The following is a 22,942-nucleotide window of genomic DNA, read 5'->3' as shown; positions in this document are numbered from 1 at the left end:
GTTCACTGTAATTGTCAACATAATATTCGATAAATAAACCTGTAATATTAGCAAGAGCTTTTTTGGCACTAACACAGTCATCAAACCATGGCTTAAGTAGTGCTATTTTTGTTTCAAGGCCACTGACCTGGCGTGTATCACCGAAATCCGGATAGGACCAAAATGAGAGATTCCTTTTTCTGAGACATGTCCTGTTGAATTTGGGATGTGGCATCAGCTGAAACCCCAGGATAGGGGTGGTGTAATGGCAGTGCTCATCCAAAATACTTGAGAGATATCTAGGGGCACTATCCAATAGATTACTGGGTGTGAGACCCTATTTATTAGGTTGAGTTTAGGGTTTATTTGGGATTATTGCTATTCTCCAAGTTTCCTTGCAATCTTCCTTTCTAATGTTCTTGACTCCAGGTTAGTGATGGAGTTCCTCAGATTTATGGTATTGAGGGGCTTCACCTTGCCATCTACAGGTGTGGACTTGGAAGTTCATGGCCATTGTGACAGCCATGGGCCTGTAGCAAGTCATCCATAGCCAATGTATAATAGTGGTCATTCATGTGACTTTTTATTTATGTCTGAATGGTGGCAAGGTGTTCAGGATTTGGGGGAGATATTGCTTTATCCTCTGTCATAGTCAGATCACAGTTCTGAATTTGCAGTTCTCTGATGTCACCCACCCCTCCCTAAAGGGAGGCTGGAGTTATTGTATTAGTTCACTCCAGACAGCTAGTGGACCTGGTTGGGTTCCAGAGGGAGCTTTAGATTATTCCAGAAGGTCTGCTGAAGCAGTTGACTTGTTTAGTGATCATTCAGTTATGATGGTGCTGACAAATGAATTGCTGCTTCTGTATTGTTCAGAAAGCTGTCCAAATTATTTCAAATGTATAGAATAATAGGGTTGATAGTACATTTTGGGATTTTCCTGACTCATTTTGGAGAGACACATAAAATACATAAGTATTTTAGGAAGTTTAGTACTTTATATGGGATATCAATTTCTTCACTTAGACAAATATGTTTTAGTGTATCAATTTTAATACCGTATTTTTCAGAGTATAAGACACACCTTTCCCCACACCCCCAAAAAAGAGGGTGAAAATCTGGGTGCATCTTATACACTGAATACAGTCTTTTTTTGTCTCCCGAAACCCCGCCCCGTTCGCAAAAATGGACATTCAGAGGGTTTGGAAGGCCTGAAAAGTGTTCCTGATGGCTGGGGAGGGCAAAAACAAGTGAAAAATGGGCTGGTTTTTTGCTTGTTTTTGTCTCCCCCAGCCCCCAGAAGCACTCTATAAGCCTCCCAAAGCCCATTATGCATGCTGTGTTTTTTGCAAAAAATGGGCCCGTTTTTTGCTCATTTTTGTCCCCCCCCAACCCCCAGGAGCACTTTGCAGGACTCTCAAACTCTGCATGCCCCAAAAATGAGACGTGCAGAAGGTTTGGGAGGCCTGCAGAGTGTAAAAACCTTTTTTAAAAAATTACCTCTTCAAAAACTTGGTGTGTCTTATACTCCAGTGCGTCTTATACTCCGAAAAATACGATAATTTGTTTTATGTCTTTAGCCTTTTAGTTCCATATTATACTCCCGTGTACTTTTTTGTACAATTAAACCATTCTTCTTCTTTTTTATACATATTAAATATTCAGTTGTGTGAGAAAATGAATTTTACATTGACTAAAAGTTGGCTTCTTTAATTTTTAAGTAAATATTTGATAGCATAATCATACTATTTTGTGTTTATATACCTTAGGAGATGCTTTGGAGATGCAGACAGAATATATTTGATGAAATGAAGAAGAAATTTTCGCAGGTAGTTAGTTGAAGTGAATGTTTAAAACAGTTCAGTTTTGATAGCATGAAATTAGCACTGTGCACGAGTAAATAAAATGGTTTGCAAATGCATTAGTGTACTAATTTTAAATATACTTCTAAGAGTGGAAGATGATTTGGTATCTTATATGAAACTCTAAGCCAGCGGTTCTCAACCTGTGGGTCGTGACCCCTTTGGGGGTCGAACAACCCTTTCACAGGGGTCGCCTAAGACCATCGGAAAATTGCAAAATTACAGTTATGAAGTAGCAACGAAAATAATTTTATGGTTGGGGGTCACTACAACATGAGGAACTGAATTAAAGGGCCGCGGCATTGGGAAGGTTGAGAACCACTGCTCTAAGCCTTCATTTTAATATCTACAAAAATCAAAAGCATGGTTTTGAAAATTCTAATAAAGGATAATTTGCATGATTTCAACTTTGAAACTTATAGTTTAAAAGCCTATACTAACGTGAGGTATTTTGGATAATTTAAAAATTGTCCACCTCTTTCAATTAATTTAGCAAATGTACTGCTCTAATACCGTTTTTGGAATTTAGTCAAAACAGCTTGCTTTGCTTTTTATATTAACTTGTATTTCAGTTAACTGACAAATGTGAAGTATGAAATAGTTGATGAAAGTACCTTGTGTGTTTTATTTCAACTTTTCCCAAAAGTTACAGTGTTTACACTTATATTTCAGTACACAAATACTTCTGCTCTTTCTGTTGGATGCAGGACTTTTCTACCAATAGAGTAGACTATATATATATACATACATACATACATACATACATACATACATACATACATACATACATATATATGTAAAACAGCAGTTTTCTTACTTATCAGCTTTTTCAATTTCTTCTATGTATTTTTTTAAATGGTTGGAATATTTTAAAGATAGTCCTCATTTAACAATCACAACTGGGAGTAGCAACTCTTTCGTTAAATAAAGTGGTTGCTAAGTGAAATTGTGACTGCTTATAATCTCATTTCAACTTTGCTTCATAGAGGTTGTAAATGTTACTTTTTCATCACTATCATAACTGAACTAAACAAAGACTACTTGTAATGAGATGCTGTTACTGAAGAGTTAATAGCTTTAATGTGTCATAGCATAGTATTTCAAATTAGAAAAAAACGAAGTATGACATTGAACATAATACTGAAATTGCCATCTTGAAAGGTAACCCGTATGATTAATTTTTAATAAATACATGTTTAAATTTTTAATTCCCTCTTTTTTGTGTGTAATTCAGTTTCATCCTAGTTGCAATGTGGCCTCTCCTAAGCAGAAAGAACAAAATAGAAAGGGTCTAGGAGAGAGTACCATTTTTTTTCCAAAGTGAAGCAAGTGTCTGTATGTATCGATATCTTTGTTTTCAAACTGACCATTTTGATAATCTTCTAATTACTTGAGTAGCATTATTAGACTCTCAGAGAGAACTTTGTATCCTTTTACTTGATCATTATAAAACAACATGCAATTTCAGGCAAAAATGATTTTTTTTCTAGATGATACTTTTTTTTAAAAAAAAGGCATAGGAATGTTAAGTCTCAGTTAATTTTTTTCATTTTTAAGCCCAGCCTAAATGTGAAGATAATTTATTTGATTTAGAAGTACACTTGCTTAGTTCTGTAGGATCTAAAAATATAATGTCTTGCCTTTTGGTTTCTCACTTTCTACTTTCCTGTAGCATTTTTATTGTAAGCACCATTCATCTCTGCAAGTAAAAAGGACTTTTAAAATGGTTCTCCCTATAAATTCTTTGGAATTTCCAAGAAGGCTTAGGGAATTATCCAGTTATTTAGTGAACAGTTTGATTATGTACCTAGTCAACCACAGAATAACATTGCCTCCCAATGGTCTCTGCATTCATTGATCTTGGGTTTGTCCTTGATCAGATGAGTGGTTCCTAGATATGAAACAACAAAATAAATGCCTAAAATGATGGTGCCAGAAAAAAAGAACAAAGGCAAATGAACATGAAATAAATCCAGATTTGTGCCTACGCAATGGGGTTAGGGCAGAAGAACATTGTTATTACTCAATCCTTATTACATCTTCAGGCTACTGCCCAGCAGCTTTAACAATCTGGGTATTGATTAAATGGATAGGGTTCTCAGTGGGATACCCTACCTTGAGTGAATTGGAAACTTGCCTGTGCTAGCTCAACTAGAGAAGACACAAGAAGATGGATTCAAGAGAGGGTCAATGTCTCTCAAATGGAACATTCTTCAAAGAGGCAGGTATACTCCTTTCTTAAGAGGCTCCCACTCCATCCACTCATCTTGAACAACTTCTGCTTGACCTTTCCTTTTTAGAAAATGTATTAAAGAAAGTGATCTTCTTTCTTCAGAATGACCTAGATGCAAAGTACTTAGATCCATTTAGGTTATGAGCATGGGTGGAAAATTGGCAATCGTCTGAGTTGTCAGCATTGGTTAGGGATTAGAAGTGCTTTTCTGCAGAGTTGTACACCTTGGTCACTGAGCAGTTTTGCAAGAGGTAAGATGGAATGAGAGATGAACTCATTGACCATTTCATTATGATGGGCTCCTAGTTCCACCCCCTCCCTTATATTGACTTCTGTATGAAGTTTATGGAAGAGGTCATCCATTGCCATATGTAAGGAATCAAAATGTAGATTATCTTCTATATCTCTCTGGGTAAAAATGTTGATTGGGTGGTTTAGAGGCTTCAAAGACTAGATGTGGAAAAGCCTCATTCCAGTGAGATGGAATGGCAGCTGATTGAGATGCTTTCTCATCCCAGCACAGTTCACCCATATTGCAAATCAGCTTCTGCAGGGGGAGGGAAATCAGTTTCCATTGCAGCCTAAAGTTTCTCCTCCCTGTCTTCTCATCTTGTAGCTCCTGCTACAGTGGCAGGTGGAAGTAGTGGCCAAGAGTTGCACTAATCTTGGAATGAGATGAATTAGTTATGTTCATTTAGGCCCTTGTTATCTGTTGGTTGCATTTTTGCAATTCCTTCTACATGAACGGTCTTAAAAACTTCATGTGGTACAAATGCATCTGCCTGCTTGAAGGTGAGACCCATTACAACTAGAATATATTATTGTAGCAACTTTATGGCTGTCACTTTGTTGGCAGGTACAACTCAACACATTGGATATTATCTATAAAGCTTTATATAATTTGAATCTTGGGTATTTTTGAGACATTTATCCATATAGAATATGCCTACCTAATACAGTCAGCAGAAAGGGCAAGCTGCATGTCCCCACTCATTGGGAGATAGATGGAGTGGAGACCTTTTAGATAAAGCTTTAATAAATTGTTAGTACAATACTATTAATATATAGAGTATATAATCACTTGATGAATGGTTTTTCACTTCCTAAATTGGAAACAATAATTATTGTAATTCCCCTTATAAAATTTTTCAACCAATTTTTACTTCTATTTTAAATTTTATTCAATTGAAAATAGACTCAGTAATTGGTAGATTGGTTAATTTAGATCAAGACGTCATTTCTAATCATTTTTGTAAATTTGGCAATAGCATCACTTCTTTGAATTTGTATAAAATATATTTAACAAGGGATACCAATGTCTTTCATCATTTTTTTTCCTTTTCTCTTGGTTGTGGAATAAATAATAACTACAAGAAATATTCACAAAATTAAAGGTTTAGAAGTGAGAGAAAAATAGTTGTTGATTTTATCTCTAGAGCCTATGAATCTTGGGATATCCAAGCCATCTCAAGCAGTTTTTGGATTAACAAAATATTAAGAGGTAAAATAAAGCTTGTAAAGTTTTGACCCACAGTCCATAATGCTATCAGTTCTAGATAGGCTGCAGAACCAGATAATAATAATAAAAAAATAAGCCTATGAATGGACTGTAATTGGATAGCAAGTCTAGCTGTGTTTAGGTTGGCTTAAACTGCAGGCCTGGTTTACATTAGAAGATTTGTAATACTGGTAAGTTTTGATATCGCTTAGACTTGCTTAGACAACAACATGAGCGGCTTATAAATTAAATACGACTATCTCGTTCATTTACATTATTTCAGAATGTGGTTACGCTAAAAAAATGAGTCAGGGTGGCTGTATTTTTTAAACTATTATAAGATATAAATGCAGTTGCTAATCTAAATCTAACAAAAATCTAAAAAACTTTCATTGCATTAAAGCAATTAATTTGAATAATTAATTGGTTTAAGAAAGCAACAAAACAGTTGTTTAGAACATGGGAATAGCAATTACAAAATATTTTCCACCGTCACTACTATGGTTTTGGAACTTACGCAATATCTTTCTTTGAATTAGAAGCTTAATCCATCAGGGTGCTTTAATATAGAATGTCTGTGCTACATTTGAACATGTCATAGTAGTCATGAACTCAGTTTTTACTTGGATCTTCGTGCCAGCAGGCATGACTCTGTACTTTGTTGAGCATTGATTTCTGCCTTGTGTCTTCTTAATATACTTGTATATGCTCCCCCTATACTAATTCTGTGTGCGGAAAAAGCTGCATAAAAGAATTAATTTACATTTTCATTCAACTTTCTAAAAATAGAACATACTTTTATAATCTATTCATTCCTTTCATTTCAGATTGAAAATGCGGCTGATGAACTTAGAGTGCTTTGTATAATACAAGATACTACCAATGCTAAGAGAGTGAATGAGCGCATCACATTGAATTTACCAGCTTCCACGCCACTAAAAAAACTATTTGAAGATATAGCCTCCAAAGTGGGCTATGTTATTGGAACATTTGATTTAATTTGGGGAAATGGAGTCAATGTTGCTAATACGGTAAAAACAAATATCTACTAATTTTAGGCATTTTAATAGAATACTTTAAAATGGATGATGTACAATTTTTTTTGTTCATTTTCATGGTATTTCTCATATTAGCATTTGTTTTGCCTTAATAATCCTTTTTTGTTCAAGACTGCCTTTTATTTTCTCTGGTTGGATGTGTTGTAGAATAATATTTTAATGCAATTTTTCATAAAATATAAAATATTTATCTATTTCAATTATTTCTTTAATTTATTTTTTACTTTCTGACTTACTTTTTTCTGAAGATGACAACAGCTGACTTTTTTTCTGATTATCTTAAAAGCATTGCATTAATGTGGGTATAAGCACAACTAAAGTTTAATAATTCTGTAGTAGTTTTGGGTGAAGGAACAAACAGTGCTATTTGTTAGATTTTTTTTTAAAATCAAGACATTAAAAAACAGTTGGTAAACTCTACTGAAAATATATATCTTTTAAAATGTTTCTGCCAGTTATCTTCTTAAATTCATCTGTTGCATACTCTGAGTCAGTCTGTCTTATCTATAGTATAAAGCCTGTAACATCTTTTATGAATTGATAAGAATAGAGTAGATTATTTATTTATTTATTTATTTATTTATTTATATATTTCTGTTTTTAATAAGATCAATGTTCATATTTAAAGCATAAAAAATTAGAAATCGATGAGTTAAATGCTCTGACCTGTAGTTTTATTCTTTTACCTTCTCATTAAAGGTTCTGCATATACTGCACTTTTAATACCTGTGAATTTTATTTTTAGTATTTAATTTCCAGTATGTTGCTATTTAGGTCATTAGGAGATTTATTAAATAATCATTGTAAATTAAATGGCAAGCATGCATATGTTGTAATAAATGTTTAATTTTGTCACAATCTTGAGAAATGTGGATTTTCTTTTTAAGAAAAATATTTTATCGGATTTATGCTCAACATAAAGAAAATTTGTTAATTGACAGTGATATTTCAGTGTATTTACATTATCTCTATAGTTAAAGGAATATGCAGCTATTGCTCTTATGCCTGAATTTGGAAATGTATAATAACAATTCTAATGAATAAACAATTTTATTTTGTTTACTGTAGACATCACTGGATCATTCGAGTGATAAATCTGTTGTTGATGCTGGTTTTGAGCCTGGAAAAAAGAATTTTCTGCATTTGACGGATAAAGATGGAGAACAGCCTCAAGTGGCATTGGTAACGACATTAATTTGCTGCTTCTGTGTCTTATCGCATGTTAAGTTTTTTTTTCTTTTTGTTCTGAGTGTTCTAATGCTTATCTTTGATTTTCATAGTCACCAAGTAAATCCTTTATAAGAAACAAAACAGATCTTAAAACAGAAGTTCCTAGGGTTAAGAATTTCAATGTTTCTGCACACTTTAGCTATGTACTGCATTTTAGGCAGAACCTAAAGAGCTAGATCAAGAACGTGTAATTCTGTTGGCACTCTCATGGTACCTGTTTGGCTCGTGGAATCTTAAGCTTAATCACTCTATTTAAAAAATACCAAAATGTTTATTCTCAAAATGTGTGTTAGGAGTTCTATAAATAGAAAAAGTAGCATAGGCACTTCTTGCAATCCTAACTTAGATTCACTTTATACTCAATTCCCCATCTGCTTCTGTAACTCATTTCCTTTTTGTGTCTTTGTCTGAAACTACCTGTAATGCCAAGGATAGGATTCCTATTGTGAAATGTCTTGTGAGAACATGGACTTTTTTTAATAGGCTATTTTTTATTAGTTAATTATAAATTTGAACCATACATTAATAGATGCATCCAATGTTTTAGGAGGAGTCTGGTGGATCAGATGACCACAATCCTGATAGATTTATAGGTCCTCTACCAAGAGAAGGTTCAGTTGGCTGTTCCAGTGATTACGTCAGTCAGAATTACTCTTATTCATCAATTCTGAGCAAATCAGAAACAGGTATGGAGATGTCTTTTGTCCTTTCCCCTGGATAAAGCAATATTATACCAACTTAAAACAACTTATAAAATTGTCTTTAAAACAATTTAAGTATAGGAGAACAAGTTGTAAATACCACTGTTCATGTAAGATTTTGAATGAGGGATAAGGGTCGCAGAACTGGTGGTACTATAGTTGCTGTCAATAATATTGCAGATGTGTAAGGAGACATTAGGGATGCCGTGGTTCGGTGGCTAAGATGCTGAGCTTGTCTATCAGAAAAGTCAGCAGTTTGGCGGTTCAAACACCTAGTGCCGCATAACGGAGTGAGCTCCCATTATTTGTCCCAGCTTCTGCCAACCTAGCAGTTTGAAAGTATGTAAAAATGCAAATAGAAAAATAGGGACCACCTTGGTGGGAAGGTAACAGCGTTCCATGTGCCTTCGGCATTTAGTCATGCCAGCCACATGACCACGGAGACATCTTCGGACAGCGCTGGCTCTTCGGCTTAGAAACAGAGATGAGCACCACTCCCTAGAGTCAGGAACAACTAGCACATATGTGCGAGGGGAACCTTTACCTTAAGGAGAAGTGTCAGAACTACAAGAGGTGTAGTTTATTTTTTCCCTCTTCCAGATTGTTACAGGTAATCTTTGATTTAATGATCATTTAAAGTTATGACAGGCTTTTAAAAAGTTAATAACAACTCACCCTAGTAGTTGCAACTTTCACTGCATCACCACCTTGCAATCACGTGATTGCATTTACAACTGATTGTAGTGCTCCACAGCCATGTGATCATGATTTACAATTTGCCAGTTTCCAGCTATTTTTGCTGATTGAATTTATTTAACAATCTTGTGATTTGCTTTACAATCACTGACTTTCATCTCTAAAAACCCAATCCTTGTTATAACTGCTGAGGATTTTTTAATTATTAAACAAGAAAAACCCCTCACTCTTGGTCATAGGTAAAGCTTTCGTTCTGTTCCATTTACCGTGTTTCCCCGAAAATACAACCTGTCCCGAAACTAAACCCATGCCACATTTTTCGCGTGGGCAAAAATATAAGCCCACCCCCGAAAATAAACCCCCCCTCTGGCCAGGCAGAGCACCGCTCACTGACTTAGCGTTATTCCGAAAGCGCCAAGTCGCAGGAGCCGGGGGGAGCGCTCACGTTGCTTGCCGCCTTCGGGATACCGCTAGGTTGGGGAGTGGCGTTCTGCCTGGCCGAAGGGGAGAGTTGCCGGGCGGCTGCTCCCTTGTGAACTGGCTCCCGAAGAGCCGGGCACAGCCTCAGGGGCAAAGCAGCCATGAGGTAACCATGCTCACGAGCAGCCGCCCGGCAAATCCCCTCTCCAGCTGGGAAGAGCGCCATTCACTGACCTAGGGGGTAATCCCTAAGGTGCCAAGCCATGTGGCGCTCTGCCCGCCCTCCAGCTCCCGCGGCTTTGCACATTCGGGATACCCCCTAGGTCAGTGCATGGAGCTCTGCCCGGCTGGAGAAGTGGGTTGCGCTAGCGCCTGTTCCGCCCGCAGCTTCACCAAGCACTTGCGCAGCTCTCCCAAGCCACCGCCGCTGGCTGCTGCTGCCCACCACCGCCGCCCCGTTCCGCTCCGTGCATAACTTCCAAATCCAAAATTCGGGGCCGAGTGTTCCAGCATCGGCCTCTCTAGGAGTGCTCTCTATGGTGGGCCGGCTGCTGGAAGACACTCTGTCCGGCTGCTTCGCCGCTGAGGCTGTGCCCGGCTCTTCGGGAGCCAGTTCACAAGGGAGCAGCCGCCCGTCAGCCCCAAAACAATAAGCCCTCTCTGATAATAAACCCAAGGGCATATTTCGTGGGACAAAAGAAAATAAGCCCCTGGCGTATTTTCGGGGAAACACGGTAATGAAATGCAGGTGTTTATTTCTGGTAGGAACAATTGAGCACAAAATTATTTTTCAATATTTAACTAATAGGGTAATAGTTCTTTCTTAGAAAAAATCCATATTCATACTTCCCTACGTAGTTCACCTTTACTATTGTGAATCTAAAAATTAGATTCTAATAACTAATACTCTAAAAATGCAATCATACTAGAAGGAAATGAAATTTGCTAGTATCTAGTATTTTTTCTAAGTTGTTTGCAGGGCAAATAAGGATAAATAATTAATTAGCATTGAAGTGATAGTCAAACTGTGCTAAATTGCAAGGTGTTTAATATATTATTCTAACCCAGTATTGTAGTTTATTCAGAAGTCCTGTTTAAGTCATGTTTTTACAACTGGTATGTGTTTAAAAATTCTGAAGAAATGTGTTTTTCGAATATCCAATAAAGCTTTAAAGTGCTATTGTTCTAAGTAGTTATTATTAGCAAAAAAATGATTTTGAAAAATTGAAATAAAAATAATAATAAATATCCCCAATAACATAATATTAATTCCTCTTAAATATTAATCTTATTCGTTTTTTAAGATGAGCATTATTACTAATCTTATACTATTTTTTAGGATATGTTGGTCTAGTAAATCAGGCAATGACCTGTTATTTGAACAGTCTTCTACAAACTCTTTATATGACTCCTGAATTTAGAAATGCATTATATAGGTAAGTAGATAGATTTCATTAATTTCATTATTGCCTTTTGTTAGATTATTAAAATTTTGCTAAACACCTGAGAGACTGCTGCAATTAACAAATTATTTCACCTATTTACATAGTTATTTGCAATCTATTCAGTGTTCTAATGTTGGCTATTGTTGAGAATAGATTCATAGATGTACTTCTGAACTTAATCATTACTCTTTAACGCAGAGTATGACATATCTTTGGTTTTGGATTTCCTGGAACTTACTTGTAAAACTATTTGATATGTCATTAGTTGTAGGACATATGTAGTGATTGATAAGGAGACTTCCTCTGCAGTCTTTTTCCCCCTTAAGCTTAAATGTGGATTCATAGTAGAGTTTAGAATTGCAGAGAAATAGTAAAAAATGGTTCATAAAAATAATTATAAAAGCTAAAATCTTGGTTGTTATAAAAGGATTTTAAAGAACTATCTACAATCCTATTGTAAACATTGCTCTATTTTATAGTACACTTATAATTGGGATAGGTTCTTACTTATTATTCACTATATGGTTATGTAGTTTATTTTGGAATATAAGTATGCAGGTATGTCTATGGAGATTCTCGATCATCCAGGTCATGGCTGTCCTAAAAGTGCTTTTTCAAAAGACATCTGGACTTTGATTTTCCAAAGTTGTCTTTTGAAAAAGCACCTTTGGGAATGTAGGTAGTGTTAACTTTTGCAAAAATATCTTAAGAGTTCAATATGATTTGATGAATGATGACATAGTATTTATACTAGAAAATCTTCTGATTATGGAATGCTTGAATATTCAAGCACAGGCGTTATCTCTTCTAAAACGTTTCAATATCAGGCTATAAATATAATATATTTAGCTTTTTTTCAAACTGTGAAGAAATATTTCCATATCAAATTTTCTTTTAGATATCAGTGTCAGCGTTCCAAATATCATGCAGAATTAAATCAGAGTCCAAGGCAGAGCTATCCTTAAAGTTCCAATTTACTAAGACAGACATGTTGGCACATCCATGGAATCCCAAATCTAAAAGCTTCCTGGGATTCCACCCATTGAAAGTTCATGATCTTATCCCCACACCCATAAATCCAACACATGGTCCCACCTTCTTCGGCCACGCTGGCATTTCCACCCATCTAGTTCTGGTCAGATGCAGAGGTGCGGAGACAAAAGATGACCTTGATTTCTAGAAAGGAATGACAACAACACATTCTACAATTCTACTCCTTACTATTCCCCCTCCCAATTATTACACTAATGAAACAGCATAGGAAAATAATAGTGTGTGTGGCAGGCCAAAAATCCCAAAAGGAATATAACTGCAGGCCTGACAATCACTTTCTACTACAAATGAATGTTAGGAGCAGGGTGCTCTAAAATAGTTTTTTTTTTTGTCTGTTGGTACTAATGTGTTTTTTGTTTAATAGATGGGAATTTGAAGATTCTGAAGAAGATCCAGTGACAAGCATCCCTTACCAACTTCAAAGATTGTTTGTTTTACTGCAGACCAGCAAAAAGAGAGCAATCGAAACTACAGATGTTACACGAAGCTTTGGCTGGGATAGTAGTGAGGGTAATGATAATCAAATATTTGGTTAAATTATAATTATATTAGGACATATATTGACTGACATAGTCTGTATCTTGATTATCAGTTATGTACTTGGTCATGGGCATGACTCCTACTTCGTCACATATTGAACAATCCCTTAGCATTCCAGTGTAACTGGAGAAAGAAAAAAGCCACAGTTATGACATGCTGTCATATCTCAAATATCTCTGATTAATAGCAGTCAAAAAGTAAGGATATCAGTAGCTTAAAATTGACTTCTGCATTTATTTACATAGCTGTTGAGAATTGACCAATTTAATAAAGTTTAATATCCTATTCTTATTACAAACCATTAATCAAAATTCTCAGTTCATAGTAACAGAATAATAAAAAGTATAGGAAGACAATTTACAGTGTAATATTGGATTATTATTAATCTAATATTACTATTACTGTGTTTCCCCGAAAATAAGACAGGGTCTTATTTTCTTTTGACCCCCAAAATAAGCACTTTGCCTTATTTTCGGAGAGGTCTTATTATTTTTGAGGTGCAGGAGGCAGCGAGAATGGTCACTTCATGGCTGGTGCCGTGTTGCAATATTTTTGGGGAGGGCTTACTTTCGGGGGAGGGCTTATTTTAGCGCATGCGCTCAAAAGCCCAATTGGGCTTATTATCCAGGGAGGTCTTATTTTGGGGGAAACTGTATTATTATTATTATTATTATTATTATTATTATTATTATTATTATTATTAAATCCCTGTATATATTTTTTTTAAATGTTGATGTTTGAAAATAATTGTGTGGTCAAGCAAAATGAGAAAGATGGAAACAATTCAGTTCTAAAACTAGCAATAAAATAAATTTAGTGTAATGTGCTTTTGTAACTGGGCTAACAAATTGCTGTGATGGGATGATGCCAGTATTAATTAAATAATATCACTTTTGTTTTACAATAGCATGGCAGCAGCATGATGTGCAGGAACTCTGTAGAGTTATGTTTGATGCTTTGGAACAAAAATGGAAACAAACAGAGCAGGTATAATATTTTTGGGGTTATTCTTGTGGTAATGAGATAACAAGAAATAACAAACCATTAGAATAAAACCATACTAATGAAACAGTACTATACTTATCCTAGATTTAAAGGCTAGTTTTAAACACTGAGATGAAACGGAAAAATTGTGCATTGTTTACCCAGAACTGCTGTAATTTGAGGAATTCATTTTGTATGCATTTTATACGAAGTGTCATTATTTTGCAGTATAATACTCTGGGAGGCATCTTTAAATGGATTGTAGTCAAGGGAAAGCAAGAGTTATGTGATTCTTCTGGAATTTGTATCTTACTTCCTTTCTTCAACTTGGAGTCTCCTGATAAAATCCCCTTTATTCGGGACCCATCCTAATTCTTTTGAGCTTATCTTTTTCCCCCACTCACAACCTCTGAAATTCAGTCCATCTTGTAAAAATATATATAAAATATAGAAAAAGAACTTAGTTATTCCTTTTTTCTTGTTTTTGGCAAAAGCTGCAACTTGCTCCTTCCAGACTTGTTTCTGAGTCTCATAGTACTTCTGTATATACATGCCTAAAGTAACCAGAGACGACCCCTATCCCTATATATATTGATTGTTACCACTACCATCAGTTTTCAGAAAGAGTAGTCTCAATACTCTAATGTGAAAGCAAACATTGTTGCTGGAGGAAGCAATTGATAACATTACTCAAATTGAGCACTAATGGGCAATTCAATTCAGTTGTGATATTGCTCACAGACAACTTCGGTGCTCTAGGCTATTCAGCACTGTCTCCATCATGTTGTGCTTTAAATAGATGGTTTCCATTTAACATATGTATACTTCTACAGATTCAAAATAGTGCCATAGCTGTTGTCCCAAAAGGAGATCCTGCAATATCTCCTGCAATATCATCTACCTCATCTTAATCATAAGATGGACCCCTTGCACAACACCATCCCTGTCTTTATTTAAAGATGTCTGAACCAGTCAGTAGATTGATATTTGGCTACTATACAGGGGTATCTTTAAAAGCCGTTATTTGTGAGTCCTTTATATTCATGAAATCTGCATATGGGTAATCCTCGACTTACAATCATTTGTTTAGCTATCATTCAAAGTTACAATAGAACTGAAAAAAGTGACTCGAGACGGGCCTAGATTCCTTGTAGCAAGTCAGTATTGAATCTGTATCACATGACTCCTGGTTTTCCCTTTCACATTCTTGTATATATATATATCCATTATGCCAGTCGTTGCTACCAAAGAACATTTTGAAATGTATATTTGGTTAAATATATCTGCATAAATATTTCAGAGAAAAAGTACATTAAAATCATTTTATATATAAATATGGCTGTAAAAAAAGAATTAAAATGTTCAAATCATATGCGTTTATAAATATATATGAAATTGATATGGGCTTTCAGTAGAATGAGGCATATATTTTTAATTGGAATAGAAATAAGGAGCATTCTCATTAAACATGATTAAGACAAATTGGATAAATAAATATCTGCCATGAATTTATGTTCATATTTTCACTTTAATAAGCTGAAATAATGAATAGCCAGAGAAATGGAAATGGATTTTAAATATATTCTCCTGTGCGCTGCTTGGAGAGTCCAGGCATGGGTTAATTTTGTCTGACCGCCCTGGACTGAATTGAAGATCTTTAGCCATGCCTCTTGCACCAGCATCTCAGATTTTCAATTCAGTCTAAACCCCATGGACGTGTTACAATGTGGTTCCTATTAATAACCTTGATTGGACTCTCCAACCTAGCTCTTTTAATTACAGTAATCAGGTCAGTGAGCGATTTAAAAATCTCTCTCTGCCAGCTACATTGATCTGCGAGCCATCGTGTCCTGGGCTCTGCTCGGGCGCGTGCGGCTGTCGGGCGGCTAAGGCCGACAAGGGAGGGTCGGGTTTTCGTGTTTTCGGGGCGCAGTGACAGTGGTTTGGGGCCTGGACACTCGCATTCTCGCCCATCACATCGGAGACGTGCTCGGAAGCCTTCCAATTAATTTCTTGGTTGCGGCAGCCATTTTCCAGCCAAATTAAAGGCGGTGACCATTTTAACTGCAGAGGTTTTCCCGCCTTTTCAGCACGGCGGCCATTTTGTGGCCACTTATTGCATCGCGTCAGTCAGAGTCGGAGACAAATTGCTGCTTCTCCTCTTGTTGCCACCCGACTGTCCCTGCTTGTGGGGGTCTCTTCATTCGGCAATCTGGCAGGTTTCCTTCCCCACTATCAGCGAGGCTTGCCCCTCAGGAGCGCCAGCAGCAGTTTTGACCACTGGGAGATCTGCTAACTCCAATAGATCTCCGGGAGGCATACCTCCACATCCCAATCCGAAAGGCCCATCGCAGGTTTTTGAGGTTTTATTATGCAGGCAAGCACTATCAGTACAGGACACTGCTGTTCAACCTGTCATCGGCCCCCAGGACATTTACAAAAATTCTGGCAGCTGTAGTTGCGTCCCTGAGATCACGCCCAATTCGACTTCAGGCACACCTAGACGACATTCTCATCCAATCGTCGTCCCCCTAGCAAGCAGTCAGGGACCTCCGGTTGATGATGAGGGTTCTGCAAGATCACGGCTTCTCCGTCAATCTAGACAAGAGCCACCTCACTCCCACCACCAGGTTGCAACATCTTGGCGTGATAATATACACTGTCAGTTGCCAGGTCGCCTTGTCCCAGGAGCGAATCTCCAGCATCAGGAAACTGGTGCTCCAGCTGCAGACTTCCCGGTCAGCGCCCAGTGTTCAGTTATCGATGCTCCTTGGCAAAATGATTTCTTGCCTGTCAATAATGCCGTGGGCGAGGTTGCACTTGAGACAACTACAGTGGTGCCTTCTGCCCCACCAAAGGGTCAAGGAAAGCAACTCCCCCATGCTGATTCCAGTTCCACTCAATGTCCAGCAGTTGCTCCAGTGGTGGCTCTCCCCAGCGCTGACCAAGGGCAGTCTCTTCCGTAAACCGGATCGCCTCATCATCACGACAGATGCCAGCCTATTTGGATGGGGAGCCTATCTCGGCAATCAGATCGCACAAGGCAGGTGGTCCATCAACGATCTCAAGCACAGTATAAACTGGCTGGAGCTAAAAGCGGTGAGGCTAGCTCTTCTACATTTCCAGGCGACAGTCCAAGGTCACCATGTATTGTTGCTCAAAGACAATGTGGCCGCCAAGGCGCATGTAAACTGCCAAGGCGGCACCCGCTCCAGGTCGTTGATGGTAGAAGCGGAACGTCTGGGGAAGTAGGCAGAGAAACATCTGTCATCCCTCACGGTGGAACACATCTCGGGGTGAGCAATGTCCAGGCGGATTGGCTGAGCAGGGCCATGATCGACCACTCAGAGTGGTGCCTGCACCAGGACCTCTTCTACAAGATCACGCAGAGGTTCGGTTGTCCGTCGACCTATTTGCCACACTGGAGAACTCCCATCTTCCCCGATTCTTCTCCAGGTTCCGGTCCCCAGGAGCGAAAGGAGTCAACGCCCTCCTTTGCCACTGGCCTCCTGGCCTGCTCTATGCGTTCCTGCCACTCCCACTCCTTCCCAGTGTGGTCCACAAGATTCTGGAGGAGCAGGCGGAGGTGATACTAGTGACTCCATTCTGGCCCAGACGGACTTGGTTCGCCAACCTGGTGAGTCTCTCCATTGCCAAACCATGGATTCCTCCAGACGAGGTCTCTCTCAACCAGGTCTTTCTCTATCACACCTGGAGCTCCAGTGGTTGCAGCTAGCCATCTGGCACTTGAGAGGGACCTCCTAGAAAGAGACAGACTTTCCACCAAGACGGACTTGGTTCGCCAACCTGGTGAGTCTCTCCATTGCCAAACCATGGATTCCTCCAGACGAGGTCTCTCTCAACCAGGTCTTTCTCTATCACACCTGGAGCTCCAGTGGTTGCAGCTAGCCATCTGGCACTTGAGAGGGACCTCCTAGAAAGAGACAGACTTTCCACTAAGGTCATTCAGACTATTCAAGCCTCTTGGCGACCATCGACTACCAAGATCTAAGAGCCACTTGGGCTGCTTTCGCTAGGTGGTGTACTACAAAGACCATTGATCCCACTTCTGCCACTATCCTGCAGATTTTGGACTTTTTGCAGGAAGGGTTGGACCAAGGCTTAGTGGCGAACACGCTCCAATGGCAGGTGGCAGCGCTGTCTACAGTCCTGGTTCATAACAACCACTTCTCTCTCCCTCGTCACCCCAGGGTTCTCAAAGGGGCCACCAATTTAAAACAAGTTGCCCACCGTTATCCCTCCTGGGAGTTGAACGTGGTCCTGAGGGCACTGATCAGCGCTCTGTTTGAGCCCCTTCGATCCTGTGACCTGAAACACATAACCTTCAAAACAGTTTTTCTGACCTCCATCACCTCGGCGCGAAGGATCTCGGAACTGGCAGCTCTGTCTGTCCGGGAGGACCTTTGTATCATACATCCCGACAGAGTCATATTCATCCCTAAGGTTAACACCTGGTTCCATCGGAGCCAAGAAGTCATCCTTCCAGACTTTTGCCGGCATCCAGGACACCCTAGGGAGCATAGATGGCACAAGCTAGATGTGCTCAGGACACTATGTAAGTACATCAAGCGCACAGAGTCATTCCGACGGTCCGAATCACTCTTCGTATTGTTTCAAGCTGCCACTATGGGGTGCAAGGTCACCTCTGCTACCATTGGCAGATGGTTGCGCGCCTGCATTGCCCTTGCCTATTAGCTCTAATCAACACAGGTGCCGCGTCACATCACAACCCATTCTACAAGGAGCGTCGCCTCTACAACAGCCTGGGCGACTCAAGTGCCCATTGACAAGAACTGCAGGGCAGCAACGTGGGCATCGCCATCCCAATTTGTGCGAAACTACAAGTTGGATAAGTTCACATCGGTGGACGCAGCCTTTGGGAGACGAGTTCTTCAGGGCATTCATTCGGCTGGAGAGACCGTTAATGCAAGTGATCCCAGCCCTAGTGATGTTTAGCTTGGGTATGTCCCATGCTTGGACTCGCCAAGCAGCGCATAGGAGAAGTAGCGTTGGCTTAACTGAACAGTCTTCTCTGTGCGCTGCGGGAGAGTCCAGCCCCGCCCTGAAGTCTCTCCCAGCGTTTATTGACTTTGACTTTCCTCAGTCGACATCCTTTCCTTTCGGTGATGTTTTGTGACTTGTGACTAACCTTTGATACGATCTTGTAACAGACTTATGGAACCACCTTTGAACAGACTATCGGTCCACGCCTTCATCGAAAATCTGAGATGCGTGGCTAAAGATCTTCAATTCAGTCCAGGGCAGTCAGACAGAATTAACCCATGCTTGGACTCTCCCGCAGCGCACAGAGAAGACCGTTCAGGTAAGCCAACGCTACTTCTATATTTCTTTTTAGTTTAAAGAATGCTATTAATAAGCTTAAGGATTAAATGCAGAATTTAGAATACATACCCTGAACTACTATGGTAAAGTATTCTTTTGCAGTTTAGAATATGTAAGCCAGCTAGATTTAAATCCTTCAGGAAATAATGCTTCATAAAGATAAACAAATTTGTTTTTGGAATATTGAAACATTTTTTTCTCAAATGCAGGCTGATCTCATAAATCAGCTCTACCAAGGCAAGCTGAAGGACTATGTAAGATGCCTGGAATGTGGCTATGAGAGCTGGAGAATTGATACTTACCTGGATATTCCATTGGTTATTCGACCTTATGGCGCCAATCAGGCCTTTGCTAGTGTGGTGTGTATGTTAAACTGAATGCTACTGCATCTTTCTATGTAATAATGCCACAGTACTGTCACTTCTTGAAAGGTAAGCATCATCCTGGAAACTCTATCTTGGTTTGTCCGTCTTTGTGCAGTAGACCAGCTAGCAAGCTTTAGAAGACCCTTCAATAAGTCCTACTAGTGCATGTTTGAGAAAAGAAAAAGCAGCCAATTAACATGTGAAATCTTAACATTGCGAATGCAATAAAACAACACATGTTCTGCCTTTCTTGTAGAAAAATATATGTTTGAAACATAATGTGGGTTTTAGGTGAATCAATTATTCTGAAACTGTTGGTAAATATTACAGCAAATAGGAAAGGAATTCCTATTTGCTGTAATATTTACCAATAGTTTCAGAATAATTAATTCCAATAATTAATGGAATTGATAATTCCAATTCCCAAATAGGAAAGGAATTCCTATTTGGAATTCCAGATAGGCTTTTGATTGGACTGGGGAAGGAAAACTTTTAAGTTGACAATATTAAGACGCCTCTGTAATATTCCTTAAAGTCCCAATAAACTATTTTGAATTCAATTTGAGACCAACTTCTGTGGTATTTGTATCTCTTTCTCTGGACCCACATTGCCAAATCAATAATTGAGCACTATCTAGTTCCCTCCAATCTCTCATACTAGCCATCTTGCTTTATTTAGGATGCTTAGAGTAGGATAACCAGTGATTATCTGTTTATAAGGGCGACTCAGATTACATTGACTAATGTAAATGAGACAGGAAGGATTACTCCGAATTGAAAATGGATATACTGATCACTCCAGTTTTCCTAACTACCTTCCCATCATGGCACTATGCAAGCAACAAAGGGTGGATTAATTTTTTAAAAAATGTCATGGTCCTTTGACTCAACCCTGATTCCTGTCGAAAACGTGACCAGATTCATACAGTTTTCTGTCAATGTTTTCAGAAGTTTGCCATTCCAAGAGAGCTGGCATGCTTCCCTATCTGCCTTTCTGAATTGTAATTTTTTAAATGTAATAAATTGATGCTTTTTACAGTGTATAACTTAAATTTATTTGATTTTTTTTACGAATAGAGTTTGTATGCTTCAGGTTTTAAAACAAGGTTTTATAGGCAGCTTTTAAAAAAAGGAATCATTATTTAAAATGATTACGCTGATTTACGTGATGTAGCCTATTGAATAAATAAACCCAGAATTTCTTTGGTTGTCTGGTCTTCCAGCTGCATTTTTTTAAAAAAACAGAAAACCCAAGAAAATATATATTTATTATATATAATAATAATCTCAGTTAAGATACAAGATAGATATATACAGATAAAGATATATACAGATAAAGATGCCTAATAATATGTTGTAGTAGGTTCGTGTTTGCCCAGATTTTTTCCCAAGAATTTCAATCCAAGCAAATGCTAACTTCTTGCCAAAATAGGCTTCTGCTCCTAGCCCACTTTTGCTCATCTTGAACATTTAGACAGCTAGAATAAAGTTACTATTTTAAAGAGATTGTTAGGTCTAGCCAAAAAATGATGTAAAACAATTCAGCCAAAGTTCAGTTCTTTATTTGCATGCACCATTTAGACAGAATCTTACCAGGCTAAACCTAAACTACTCCACCCTAATGGATATGCCCTGGGAGATTCACATAGGCACATTCCAATCCAGACCGCCAAGAGATAGCAAACTAGTAAGCTAGACAGGAAGTTGAAAAAATATCCTTGAGGAAGACAAAGGCAATCCTTTCTGTACTGTTGCCAAGAAAATGACACTGACATGATAACACCAGAAGCTAAGGTCACCTTGAAATAATCTTTAGTAGCTAATCAGTTGCTCGATAGCCAATGGAGTGTGATAATCTTTCTGATTTTAAATTAACAGTTTTCAGAAACCTTTATGCTTTTATTAAGTTTGATATGCTATGCAACTTAGCAAAATTGCAGATAGTACATTTTATGTATATACCATCACTATAAAATGTTTCTTATAAATAGAATAATCAGGGCCTTCATATTCTCATTAGTTTCTTGTTTTTAAATGGAAAATACTCTTGGATAATGAGAACTAGTTGGATAAAATGCTGTGTCTGTGTTGTCTTTCTATTGATAAAATATTGACAATACCTTGAAAAAGAAGCAGTTTTGTATATAAATAATATAGGATTCTCCATTCCCCCAATAATATTTTAACTAAGGGGAAATTGCCTGATATCAAATACCTTTCAGATAGTCCTCGACGTACGACCATTTGAGGTTTTTGGGGTGCTGAATGATAGAACTTAAAATAAGTTATGGCCACTGCAGCACCTCTGCATGAGATCAAAATTTGGGCACTTGGCAGTTACAGTCATAGGAGCCATCTATTTTCTCCCCACCTTTTGCTTCCTTATAGTCTGCAACCCCTGCTGCCCTAGACAGCCTTCTCCATCTTCTTGCTGCTTTTACTAACCATGTGTTAGCTGCACATGGTTGTGAATGGCTGTTTCCTCATGACGCCTGGGGAAGATAGCCTCAAGTGGACAACAGTTGCCTCATGAAGGGCCAGGTTGGCCATAGCTTGTCAGAATCGGGAGCAAAAAGATGGCTAAGATCAACTGGGACTTTTCTACTTGCTCGCAAGACAGGGAGTAGGGTAGCCAAAGGAACAGAGATGCGGGAGATAGTCAGGTGGCAGGATTTGAAAAGGAGGTACTTACCAAGGCTATGGACAGGGAGGAACCAGGCCCAGAATAGCTTGGATAGGGGTGGGTACTGAATGACCCACAATTCTCAGGTAACAATGGCAGCCAGGAGTAGTGGTATTTCTGTTACTAAGCAGTGTGGTCATATGACATCGCACTTTATGACAGCATTGGTTAGCAACAGAAATTCCACTCCCAATTGTGGTTATAAGTTGAGTACCTGTATTATTCCTGTTTAGTTTGGACAATATTGTCTATTTTCCGTACAAATATCCGAACATGAGACTCAACATTATGTGCTGTCTTACCTACTATGTTAATAATCTTTTCATTGAAATACAAGATTTTTCCTACATTAGATTGCAAAGCTGATCCTCTAGAAAAATATTGTAGTTGTAGTTTTCAGAATTTGGGAACTATGGAGGATACTTTCTTTTGGAGAAAAGAGAAGTCGCTTGTTTCTAAATGGAATTTTCTGAAGGTAGTATCCTCCATTGATCCTCCATTAAAAAGGGTAAATAAGAATTTGACTCAGAACAAAATCATAATGGGATCGACACATGCGCTAATAGGGCTTGTGGAAGGGGATGTAAAGCTCTTTTGATCTTGCTAGTGTGTTTCTGAGGGGACTTGCCACAGACGTCACTATCCAAAATAGAGGATCTATAGAGGATATTACCTTGAAAGAATTCTAGTTAGAGGTAAGTGATTTTCTATTTTTTTTAATTTAATGAATGTTGCTAATCTTTGTTGTCCTCAAAAGTCAATCTGGTCATTGTTTCTAATTAACACCACAAATCTTTACAGTTTCTAGTAGCATTTTAAAGGAAATTTTTA

At 38.2% G+C, this 22,942-nt stretch overlaps 1 protein-coding gene across 5 annotated transcripts in view; it reads left to right on the top strand.

The window, feature by feature from the left end:
• USP47 (ubiquitin specific peptidase 47) overlaps positions 1-22,942 on the top strand; it is a 55,872-nt gene that overhangs the window by 6,653 nt on the left and 26,277 nt on the right. For 3 of the 5 annotated variants that reach the window (XM_081936851.1, XM_081936854.1, XM_081936850.1), the window contains exons 2-9: positions 1,749-1,808; positions 6,400-6,603; positions 7,699-7,812; positions 8,408-8,546; positions 11,017-11,113; positions 12,540-12,685; positions 13,623-13,702; positions 19,273-19,422. In XM_081936851.1, coding sequence (XP_081792977.1) covers positions 1,749-1,808; positions 6,400-6,603; positions 7,699-7,812; positions 8,408-8,546; positions 11,017-11,113; positions 12,540-12,685; positions 13,623-13,702; positions 19,273-19,422 — 990 coding nt within the window. The remainder of the gene's footprint in view (positions 1-1,748; positions 1,809-6,399; positions 6,604-7,698; positions 7,813-8,407; positions 8,547-11,016; positions 11,114-12,539; positions 12,686-13,622; positions 13,703-19,272; positions 19,423-22,942) is intronic. The other 2 variants (XM_081936852.1, XM_081936853.1) reach the window with 2 other exon arrangements.

Source organism: Natrix helvetica (genome assembly GCF_964273705.1).
Source record: "Natrix helvetica genome assembly, chromosome: 1".
Lineage (NCBI taxonomy): Eukaryota > Metazoa > Chordata > Lepidosauria > Squamata > Natricidae > Natrix > Natrix helvetica.
This window is presented reverse-complemented; position numbering and strand designations above follow the sequence as displayed.